The sequence below is a fragment of the Aythya marila genome (genome assembly GCF_965140915.1).
Source record: "Aythya marila genome assembly, chromosome: 4".
NCBI classification, from domain to species: Eukaryota; Metazoa; Chordata; class Aves; order Anseriformes; family Anatidae; genus Aythya; species Aythya marila.
In genome coordinates this window covers 44,020,748-44,033,439 of record NC_139045.1, presented here as the reverse complement: position 1 = coordinate 44,033,439, position 12,692 = coordinate 44,020,748, and the positions used below count along the sequence as shown (strand labels likewise).

General features: G+C 35.7%; 1 protein-coding gene across 3 annotated transcripts in view; it reads right to left on the bottom strand.

Annotated features, from left to right (window-relative positions):
• Positions 1–279: 279 nt before the first annotated feature.
• The window catches only part of PRDM5 (PR/SET domain 5), an 85,560-nt gene continuing 73,147 nt past the window's right edge, over positions 280–12,692 (bottom strand). For 2 of the 3 annotated variants that reach the window (XM_082759388.1, XM_082759389.1), the window contains exons 15-16: positions 6,095–6,199; positions 280–1,220 (exon numbers count right to left, since the gene is read on the bottom strand). In XM_082759388.1, coding sequence (XP_082615514.1) covers positions 1,056–1,220; positions 6,095–6,199 — 270 coding nt within the window. In that variant the 3' untranslated portion in view covers positions 280–1,055. The remainder of the gene's footprint in view (positions 1,221–6,094; positions 6,200–12,692) is intronic. The other variant, XM_082759390.1, reaches the window with a different exon arrangement.

Sequence of the window (12,692 nt, the reverse complement as noted above, 5' to 3'; positions counted from 1 at the left end):
ATAAAGGGTCATGCAGATCCTTTCAATTGTCCCCACTGCAGTTCAGAAAAGTTGAACTCTTTTCCCATAAAAACTGGTACCAAGATATCCCAACACAAATTCATTTTATAAAGCATTGGCTAATCCAAAATGAATGCGAACCGTTCACTAATTACATGGTCTTAATATTAAGTGCTGATATCTCAGGAATTTCACATGCAATCACCTCTGAAGTTACACTTTTACTGTCCTTGTAGATAACTAGACAACTGTAGCTGCTCAAGACAGTCTGTCAGGTTGTCTTTCAGAAACACTTGCCTTCCCAGTCACAATGATGAATGCAAACATAGTAGTTACACTAAATTGCTCAAAGTTTCTACTTCTGTTGTGTTTCATGCAACCAGAAGTAGCAAATTTTCCTGAATGCTCACACAGAAATACCTAAGCTGACAGATTTCCATAGTTTCCATACCCGTACATTACAGTATCTCAGGAACCAATTCGAGTTAATCAGTTTCATCTAGTAATGAGAAAGCTATAAAGAAAATGAGACAAAGTCATGTTACAATAAAATGTAGCATTAAGTTCTGAATAAAATATGCCTGGATACAATCAAAAATCAATCACAATGACAAATTCTGCATGGTTTCCAGTTGAAGATTTTTAATGGAGTGTTGAAGCTTAAATACAGAAATAAGAGTTGGAGACAAAGTGATTCAGTTTCAGATGTCCAGGATTTCCAGGTAATGCCACCAATATCTCAATTACAACCTTGGAAACTTAGAAAGTAAAGTTTATTTAAAGCTTTTTTTTTTTTTTCTTAACTAGGATAAAATCTTCCTGAAGTTCTTGCATCTTAAATTTATTTCAAAATAATATTTTACTGCATGTGAATGTATTATTTTTTTTTAGTAAGCTAGTAGGATAAAAACAAAAAATGAGAAAAATAGCATGTGAACACATTAAAGTTGTTTCTCCTGACTATGCTTAGTAGTCAGGTGAGAGGTCTGGAGTTTGTACACGTGCAAGTGGAACATTTTGGAACATGAGATCCATTCTTCTCACACACGCCATAATTAGCTGTCAGTTTCACCATGGACATTTTCCATGTGCACTTTGAGGTAGTCATTTCTTGTAAACTTCTTGTGGCAAAGCTGGCATTCTGCCATCGGTCGATTGGGGTTGTGAGTCAGCTTATGTCGGATCAGCATTTTCTTCAGGCTGAAGGACAGATCACAAACCTAGGCCAGAGAAGACAAGACAAAGACAACAGTGTTCTTAAAACTTAGAAGAATGTATAATGCTCCATATTTTACATCGCTGATCCTACAGCCACATGTACCTGCAACAGTAAATGAGCTAGTCTTCAGAAGAATACTCCTTCATAGAACATTTTAAAGAACATTTTACTCTGTCTGGTATTTTCAATGTTGTATGTTAACAGTGATACCACAGACACATTTTTGTTTGGAATCAAACAAAACAAATTCAAGTTTCCCCATGCAGAGGAAACTTGAGAGAATCCAGCAGAACCTCTCTGCTGGAAAATGAAGTTTTAAAATTGCATGGGTATTAAGACGGTAGTGAAATTGCTGGGCGACTACCAGATCCTTTTAAAAGCAAGACAGACAAATAGAACAACTGACTGTACAAACGGATAGTCTTGACCTGCAGCATATGTATTTTATGCCAGCTAAGGCAAAACTATACAATGACCATAAAAAGGGCAACAGCCACAGGCAAGTTTTGTACCCAAACTAATTTTTCCCCAGACAAGAACACTGTATGTGCTGTTGCAATGGAACACTTTGAATTTATGACACGATGTAACACTGAGAACTTTTGTACAACTACTGTAACTCTCTAAGTTTTTTCCCTAAACATATAATTACCTCTTTCAGCCCCAAGCAACAGTCACTCTTTTGTTACATGATGGTGAATGTTACTTGCAGCATTCATTGGCTGGGTCTTAATACTGCTTTTGTCAAGCACCATTTTCTATTTCTCTTCTACAAATACACACAAGTGAACTCATATACCTAATCGTTATCATCACACTTGCCCACAAGTTTAAACATGTTAAAAGTGACATGTATTTGTAAACATACATTTCCTGGAAGTCAGGAAGTCAATCACGGATATACACACATATAAGTTGTATTTGTTCTGTGCATCTTATATACACCTCAAAATTATAAAAAGCTATGTGATTACTATTACAAATAGAATTCAAGATGTCAAATCCAGCCTCCACTTAGGTAACTTACAATAAATTTAAAACTTACATCAATTACTGCATATTATTTTTAATAAAGAGAGGACAGGCAGCTTACAGAAACACTCCATAGCAGACAGAGAATTTAAACATTGAATAGGATGGAAATGTTACAACATAAGACTGTAAAACAAAAAGAACCAATCTAGGAGCCAGTCAGACCAATATTAACCTTCCTCCAGCTGTTTTCAATAGCAAAAGGGACTGAGGAACAGGGCAAACATTGCCTAAAACTTTTTTTCTGATGCATTAGGCCAATCAGCTTTAGAGATTTTTGATCTCATCAACATGAATAAATATCTGAGGGGAAGGTGTCAAGAGGATGAAGCCAGTCCTTGTGCTGTACTCTTGCAATCTTGTTTTTAGGAGTTTGCTTTGCATTTAAGTTTTACAAGCAAGACTGACATTTTATAGATTTACAGCCATTCCTGCTTACTTGCACTGGAACTCTAATCAATCTGGTCAAAACGATCAGTTTTAACTGAGCAGAGGGGATGACTGACATTTGAAAGTAAGTGTAGGGTCAACTAAAGGCAGAGTGCTGGGAAATACTATACTGGAAATAAACCAGGATAGGCAGTACCTGACCCTTCTGCCCCCGGAGAATCTCTTGTCTCTGAGGCAACTGAAGTTCAGCCAGCCTTCCACTAAAAACCAGACTGGTTTTCAGAGGACAGAAATCAAACATACTGGGAAATATACGTTTCATATTTCCACATTTCAGTTATTTCATTTTCCTATGCAAAATATACTAGAAGTTTCACATTAAAATAGGAATATTAAATTATCACTACTATCAGTGGGATGTGAGGGCTTTGATTCATTAAATGTAAGCTCTAAAAATATTTTTGATGACTGATAATATAAGAAATGGCCACAGAAATAAAGTGTAGCACTTCCATTGAGCAGGCTATATGGATTACTTTTACATGTATCATAATTCTGTTTTGTAATGTCTGTTACATATGCCTAAGAGAGGGGAGGGAGAGAGGAAGATAAGGTAGGAGTTATTTCTCACTCTGGAAGAAATTTCTATTTAAAGCAGAAATGTAGTCTAAAACAAACTGGTATGTAATAGTTTTTATTGGGTGGGGAGAGGTGGGGTGTCAAGTGAAGCCTATTCTTGAGCCCATTGAATATATATTTTTTTTCAATAGCCAAAGCTTTTCTTTCTTCAGTTCTTTGGCACTGAAGGCAGTTCCTGTTTGTAAATGTTAACTGTACTAGTAGTAAACATATAAAATTCTGACAGCAAATATCAACGCATTATTTAAAAGAAAGAACTGAATACTTCCTATGACTGCTGCTAATGCCAGGTGGGAAACAAGACCAAAAAAACCTCAGTTCTCTGAAAGACTTTTGTTTTTCAGTGTGGCTACATATATGATTACATATAGGAATATGCTAATTACTGAATAAAACAGCCTGTTTTTCACCTTTGAGGTATTCTGAGTAGGCGAGCATTAGACTTACAGACTTTTGCAATTACTATAATGAGTAAGTATACATCAGTATTATGCCTTTGCCCCTTAAAACATGCAGTGGAAATAAGGGGAAAAATCCAGAAAATACTACCAAATACAATTATAGACATGGGAAGTTGTCCTGCAAATAACTTGGCCAGAATTAACCTATCTGAACCAGAGCAGTTGACTAAGAAGGGACATGGTAGATGTACAAAAAATAATGCATGGAATAGCTATTAAACCTTTCTGTTAATTAAAGAACCAAAGAGACCATGCAGTAACCTGACATGCTCTCCCTTCCCAAAACCTCTCTACACAGTTAAGAATTTGTAGAACTTGTTGCCATAAATTACCACTCAAGTCATGATAAATAAAATAATGAGAACAACTACATTTAGCAAGATAAAAAAAGTCTTGTTAGGAGGAATATTCTAGTGTAAAGAGCAATCTTTATTGCTAGGGAGCCAGGAATAAATGTCTCCCATTGGTAACTTTTTTTTTTTTAAAAAAAAACCAAAAAAAAACTGTCCACTACTGGTTTTCCTGTAGCTTCTGTAGAAACATCTGGCAACATGCATTGTGCAAGACAGCTCTGGAGGAACAGTCTGCTCCGGGTGATATTTACTATGTCCCTAGCATTATCAGAATTAGAGTCCAGATGAAACAGGAGTAACTATTGAAGAAAAAAAACTTTTTCCAATGTTATCCAAGTATGCATTAAGCAGAAGAGCACTGTAGAGTTTTGGGCAACTTAATGTTGTATAAATAGTAAATGGCATCTGCTGTGTATGCCACAGCCCTGAAAAGTCAGCAATCTCTGTGGTGTGCAACTGGCCAAAGCTTAGTGCTGAAGAGTAATTTCAGCAAAAAATGACAGTAATTTAAAGTATAAAAAAAATCTCCAATAAATAGCAGCTACATAAAAATTCTCAGAGGAGGACTAGGACTAAGCACAGGTTACAGCTTTTTCAAGATACACTGTGATTTGGGAAAACAAAAGTTCTATCCAGTTAGTTGGAGCAGGAAAGTGCATTTTCATGCAGTTCCTATATTAAATTAAAGAAATTAAAAAAAATAAGAAAATATAGCACGGGCACTCACACACACACCCTCTGACTGGTCTCAAAAAGTATATTGTGAATCCAAGAACAGTCTTGGATCCTCCATGTGGGAAAAGTTGCTTTTACACTGCAAGCTAACCAACAGTTGATAAACATCACAGCAATCTGAAAGCTGAAAATGTGACTAACAATGATTTGTAATTACAGAAATCCTTAAGGTACTATAGCCAGGATGAGATTATCCCAAAAGAATGCAAAAAATCTCCCATCTTGTAGACATGAGCAAAACTGCTACTATTGTATTTGAAATTTTTCATTAAGTGAATTTTATTCTCAATGAAATGTTGCCAGAGTACTTCATTGAAAGCCAGATCAATTAATAGAGCCTTGTGACTTTCATGACAAGTGGTTATTCTAATTTTATATTTCATTTCAGAAATTTGTGAACAAATTTACAACTCTTTAAACTGAGCCACCTACTATATAACTGAAAACTGGTGGTTCCCTTGTGACTAATTCAGTAAGAGCTAGAATCACAAAATGAAGCACCTATAATAATTCTATGCCCTGTGCTAGTGCCCTTGCTAAATCCTTGAGCAAATAGTACAATTTGATAATACTGTAATTTGATAATTCTGAATGAGATTCTTTCACAATGATTTCTGTACATTCCACCTCCCCATACATCCCCTCTAAAAGCTGTAACATCCCCTCTAAAAGCTGTAAGATACACTACATACAGGATTGGGCATACCAATCAAAAGGTACTTGACGGTGATCTATGAACTGTAATACGATATTCCGCATTTCAGCATTGCGAGCATACACAGCATTCAGGATTTCTTCATTGTAACGAAAACATATGAACAGATGTTGAAAATATCACACCAAAATTCATTAGACAAAACCCAGAAATTCTGAATTCATATTTGTGTTATTGAAAAACATCAAAAGTATCCAGATTCCATGTAATGAATTTAATAACTTTTCCTGTATAAGCTAATCTCCAACTATTAACCTGTCATACAATTAAGGGGGAACCAAATAGCATGAATTTGTAACTTGCAACATCTAAATTGCATTAAGAATGGTGAAAATAACTCTTACGGGATCCAAAACCATAAAATAGAAGTGTACACTATACTCTTGGCAACTGCAGAGGGTACATAAAATTGCCTGAGTGGTCTCTCATTAGGTAGGCAACCAAAAGTGTAACTTTATGCCACAGCCAATGTGTACGAGGCCATTTCTCATTGAAATTAAGTCTTGCTCCTGCATGTAAGTCAAGAAGACAAAGGGATGGGTCAACTCACATCACACTGAAATGGCTTCTCTCCGGTGTGGGTTCTCATGTGCTCATCTAGGCCTCGCTTTTGACTGAAAGCCTTGTTACACTCAGAACATTGATATGGCTTTTCCTGTATGAAATGACAACAGCAAGTGAAAGTGAGTCAACACAGAGCCCAAGTCATTAAAGGAGTGGAATTCCATGCTGGATGGTGCAAGTTTTATATTCTCTCTACGGGATTACAGTCAGTGAAAACAACACAAAACGATTTTCAAATGATTAAGTGAAAGCTGGGAAAGCTGTGGCCTGACAGTTTCCACTTCAACACCCACTTATGAATTAATTATCTGTTCCAGTCTTTCAAATCCAGCCATTTTGGAAGTCTGTTTTTCATAATGTGAAAGGTACAAAAACATAAAATTCCAATGTATTTTCCTTCATCCTCCACAAAAGCTTAAAGCATAAAGACAAGTAAGATGTCTATAAAAACCTCATGTTTGTTACCAGGTTTCCAAACACGGGGAGGGGAGGGGAGGGGAGGGGAGGGGAGGGAGTGGGGGTAAAAGAAAAGCTAGAAAAGCTTGTTGTGGAGAAGAAAAAAAATATTTTGAAAAGTGGTGACAGAAGGTTAATCACATATTCATTGCAGAATCTCAAAAGTGCAGATGGCAACTAAGCCATCTGTATTTTTATTAGAACTATTGGTTAGCAGCTACTGTAACACATGATGTTATAAAAGTTGCAAGCTCACTGACCTCATATAAATAATTAGAATTATGTACAGAATACCACTTATACAGAATACGATTTTATAGATTTCTTATATAGATCTTATATAGATTTTCTTTTTCAAAGTTCTTCCTTAATCATAGAAACCTACATATAAGGCATAATTCCTCCTTTATTCCACTAAAGTTACATGGAAAACAACATTTAAATCAATTAATTAAATGTAAAGTTTACCATTATGATACTACACATTGTCCCACTAAAGATTTTGAAGCTCCAGAGGCACCTTTTTTCAGTCAAACAATTATACTGCTTACACTTTCCTAATACTTTTTTTTCTGTGCTAATTATATATTGCTTGTATTCTAAAGATGGGTGTTTTAGACTACAAAGTAAACACTAAGAAATTTTTTGCTAGGTTAAATTGAAAACAAAGACTAAAAAATCAATAGGCAATAAAAATGCTAACTACATGAATTAACAAATAATAAGCATTAATCTTATATAGTCTTTTGGGAGATACTGTGTTTTCCAAAGGTAAGTGGGAAGGAGCTACTGAGGTTAGATTTTGAAGCTACAAAGTGAAGAAATTCTCTTGTCATTGAATTCTTATTCTGAGTATAGAGGGGACAATCAGATCTCCATACATTGCTTAGTCTTGCCAGGTACTCATCAACTGTACAAGTAATATACCAGACTGTCAATCAGTGCTGTTCTGAGTACGTCCCGAGCTCTCTCATTAAGGCAGCTCTTCACAGAGATCTCAGCTCTTCCTGTTGCAAGTCATGATAGAGTGCCTTCCCATGAAGTTTCCTAGAAAAGGCACTATCACCAAAACGACTCAACTTGCTGTGGCTGAATCCTCTAGCTCATCAAAACCACATCATAAGCTGTGCACACAGGGAAAAGTACTTCTTTAAGAATTTCAATTTTATATATATCATGTAAAGTACATTTCAGCATGATGGAAGACAAATATCTGCTGACACAACCTGAGTACATGATGCCCAGCTGAGTACCATCAACATAGTCAACAGAGGCCACTAATAAACTTTTCTTTCTAAGACTCTCCTTACATGCTAATCCTCTTTGTGTTTTTTCATCATTATTTTAATTTAGTAATTTCCTTAACTCTTCATTATAGACTAAAACATAATATATTACTTTAAAAAGAACTGAGCTGATCTTGAAGAAGAAAAGAGAAGAAAGAAAAAAGATCATATACACAAAAAACTTTGTCTTGGGAAATTTTGTTGGACTGACGAAAGACTTCATGGAGCAGGCCCATAATTTTTAAGGAAATGTATGGACAAGTCATATAAAAAGCAGGTTTCCGCAACACACACTTAATTGGTTTTGCATTGTGGTCAACATAAACCACATTTTCTGCAAGTTCTCTGAAAACAGCCTGTCTCTGTTTAGGTTGTTCCGCAAAAAATGTAAAGTATATGACATACACATCTTTAAACACCTATGAAAACATCCACTATTGCAAACGGTACCAGGTATACTTGCTTCCTTTTTATCATGTTGTTCTAAAGGTAAATGAAGAGTTAACTCGATTATGATTATCTTACTCATTTCAGAGTTAAACAGACTTCAGGAATGGTTAGGTTCCTTTCAGGAAAGATAGCCATTATGAACTCTGGGAAGCTAAAGTCACAAACCTGGGCTGGAATATCTTCCCTGACGTTATACTTATCTAGTAGTATGATTTGTATTATTCTTTACTGCAAAAAAAGGGCTTATCTAACTATTCCCTTGACATTTACATTCAAATTCACATATGCAGTGCATGAAACATACCCAAAGCAGTCTTTGATCTAATTTTAGATCCCTTACATCTGTATATTCCACTGATTTCAGCAGACACAATTCTGATTTGCATCAACCCCCCTCTTCATTAAGCTGCTCTTCATTCCTGTTTGTGTACATTTCAGTTAAAAACTGAAACAAAACAAAAACAAAAATAAAACAGTGCTGTCCAGAGAAAAAACTTGGCCTTAAATTTCTCTCCAGAGAACGTTTTACTGGTTTCAAAGACGACATCGTTCTCAGACTGGTTTATTCAAAATAAAACATTCTGTACTTCTTCTTTGCACCCCTCCCCCTTTTTTACTTCACACCAAATTTCCAATGCACAATACTAATGCTTGGAAAAGGCAGCATTTGTAGCATGGAAAAGATGATGCTAGCTTAGCATAACCACTTTGCTCTACATCTACACAGGAAAAAAAAAAAAAAAGTTAAATACAGCAACAAGCCTGAAGGAATGGAAATGCCATCACATAAGGACAATAGGGACAATGATGAGATTAGAAGTTGGACAAATTTAAAACCTCGAGCAAAGGGAAAAACCTGCTAACTGTCAACAAAACAGGAGGTCATTGGGAAGATTATATGAAGTTTGACTTCAGAGGAGTTAGCAACTGCCAGTACTATAAATCTACCCTGTGTTCAAAAGCATCTGCCAGACCATGGTTATGGTGGCAGCAAAGCCAAAGGATTACATGTGTTTTCTTTTATTGATGATATAAATAGGAAAGGGAGCAGGAAGAGCGAGAAAGACAGGATGTAGCTGATACTGAAGTGATTTAGTATTAAATTTTTAAGTATACCAGGTACAAATAGAAATATGTAGATCAGGATTTATAACCTTTCTGCCTCTTAACAAAGAAAGGAAAGAATGGAAAGGAGAGCCTCAATGAGTCTTGCCATTCCGGAAGGTGGTTCACTATAAAACTGGCATACTAATGTGGACGTATGCATCTCCATTGATTTTTACTTCATTAAATTAAAAGGAGAAATTCAACATTTTAACAACTGTGGGAAGAGTGCCTTCTCTCCAGTGCACACCTTCTCCGCCTTCAGCTACATGAATCATAAATGACTATCTTGAATACTATGTAAATAGTGCTTTGCATTAGAAAGAAATCAGAGCAAGACCAATTCTCAAGGCCATTAGATGCTACCTTTAACAGATTGATAGAACATGTGCACAGAGTATCCTTCTACCACAGCAGATGGAAATACTTAAATGCAGAATTTTTGAACTGCTAACTGCTGCTGTAGTTGACTGTATCTCCCCTTAAAGCTATATAAATATGTTACGTATATTAACTTAGCATTAGCACGTGGTTGTTTGTGTAAATCTGGTAAAACTGATTGCAAGGTAAAAACATGAATGACTTCAGCATGAGCATCTCCAAGTAACCTTTTAAATTTCAATCTGGAACTACCACTTTTGAGTTCATCAGCCGTGACAAGAAAAAACACCATCTAGACAGTAGTATTTCCAAAAAAAATATAGCTCAAGATCAGATAAATAAGAGTTAAGAACAGTTCCAATAACTCTTTCCAAGGTGACAGGAGCAAGTTAAAATTGAACGCATAATGAGGAAACCTCATCCTTTACTTTTTTGATTAATTTACTACAGTGAACACAGATTTATATTACTCAAAGTGAACTTGTTGACTACAGAAATGTTACTCAATAATCCTTTTTAGCACCTTTTTTTTTTTTTTTTTAGTTTAATTGACGTACAGAGCATACTTAAAATACCAGAGCTATCTAAATCTATGTCCATTTTTTTAATATCCTCCTGAATTCAGCAGATTTATTTCTGACTTCTGTCAGAATTTCAAATATTGCTCATTTCTTCTTGTAGATCATGCTCATATATCTAAGCATCCATAGAATTACAAGTATCTTAGGGTAAGATAAACTGACAATGCTAAGTGTCACATGACTATCAACTTAGTCAATCTAAATTTTCTACATGCTGAAAAGTTTGACAGCTGTATATTTCACATACACCCATTTCTTTTCATGTTTTAAAACTTTTGCTAACTTTAGTAACACTTTGTTTTATTCATTACTAATTATTAATGTTGATGTGCCCCTCAAACTACACTCGAGCTCTTTGGACAGTTGGACATGCCATTTATCAAAGATAGTGACAAGAACAGGTACCATTCAGTTGATTGTCCCACCTGAAGGTGAACTGAAGACAAAGGAAAACAACAGCCTGAAAAGCATGGTGTCAGGGGCCTGGAAGGAGAGTCCAACCTGCGACAGCCTACACAGGTGTCATGATGCATTGTAGCCAACCCACAGACTACCTTGCAGCCTTGGTAACTGCAAACTTGTACCAAAAGTAAATCAGAACGGCAATGTAAGTAAGCAGTAGAAGTCCCGGAGAACCTGATGGATCCTTCTGCTTCATCTGGAAACCCCCCAAGACACAGCGTCAGATCATGCTGAGGGCCAGGCCAAGCGGGTAGTTCTTTATAAGAAGACCTGTTAGACAGCAGCTGTGTTAACAGACCTTTGAGCCTCTGCAAATTCCAGTGTCAATATACACTTTTTTTTTTTCTATATTGAAGAAGAGTGATGGGTAATTTTGCTATCAATGAAGTGGTGACATGTAATATATCACTCAATTTTATAAAGACCAGCTTTCATCTCAATTGAAGGGCAGGGTATTAAGAAATAGCACAGTACAAAAGACAGTAAAGTGCCTACTGAAGCAAGGGTGGCTTATATAGCTGACGTTTAGTTACATTTCAGCCCTAAAACAAGCATTAAGCTGATTAATGTCAGGAAAAAAACATCACTGACACTTTCTGCTAGGTCATCACTACTGGCAACACAACCCCCATTGAGAAGAGAGGTTAAGTCACTTAAGATCACAGATGGTGCGAGTTAATGTAGTCTAGTTTTGTATTTAAGTGTGAAAAATGTGAAAGAACTAACAAGACATTCTCTTAGTAATTGGAGGGGTTTTGGAACTTAAAGCAAGTGGCTCTCCCACAGACAGAGGCCTACTTAAACTATCAAAATTGAATTGAATTACTGAAGTAATGTTGACACAGGAAGACAAAGGCTGATGAAAATTTATAACTCTACAGAAGTAGTAGGGCTTTGAATCTGATAATGTTTAAAGCCCAATAAGTAAGAGAAAGTTAGACTTAATAAATCACTTTAGAAATACACACTTCCTCAGCTGAAAAGTAAAATCCTTTCAAAAATATTTCCAGTGGCTACAGAAAGTACAGAAATCTTCCTGTTGAAACAATAGTGAAATAATTTTGGCAAATTTAAGTGGAAAAAGTTACTTTTATTAGAAGTGGTTTTGTTCAAAAAATTCTGTATTACTTCCGTTTTGGGTTTTCAAAAAATATGATATTCTTGTAAGAACATCTGTAGTGAACATAAAAACATGCATCTGCATTGGAACGTCTGTCAGAAGTAAAAAGGTGCATTTCTTCAAAAGCCCTAGTCATGTGCATTTAGTAGAACTCTACTACACCATTAACTTCTTGCTTTCCAAAGTAGTTCTGCCTATTTGCTACCTACAATCAATTGTAAAGTTTTCCTTTGTTTGTTTTGTTTTAAACTGCAGAAATAATTTTTGCCCTAAGATTTAGTGGAGGGTCTATTTAATCAGCCATGATGAGAACTGAACAGATGTTGATCTGCTCTTGGAAGAAGAACAATATCAATACAAATGATATGTTTTCCCTCTACCAGGAAAAGAAGATCATCAGTCAACATCACATAAAAAAGAAGTGTGAAAATATATGTGCAGTGGGATTCAAACCTATATTCTGTACACAAGCAGAGATTTCACATGCAAAGGAAACCACAGTACTGGCAAAGTCATCATCCTCAGGCAGACAGATGTTTGGGAACTCACTCATGTGTCACCAATGGGGAAATATAGAGAAAATCTAATATTGAAAAAAAATCAAAATGCAATCAACACCTCATATATTATTTCATTATACAGTCTTGTTCATAGGAGACTATTTAGTACCCAAGGCTTTTTTTTTTTTTTTTTTTTTGGCAATAGCATGGTATGCTGTGTCTAGAACACATGACTTCTTTAAAC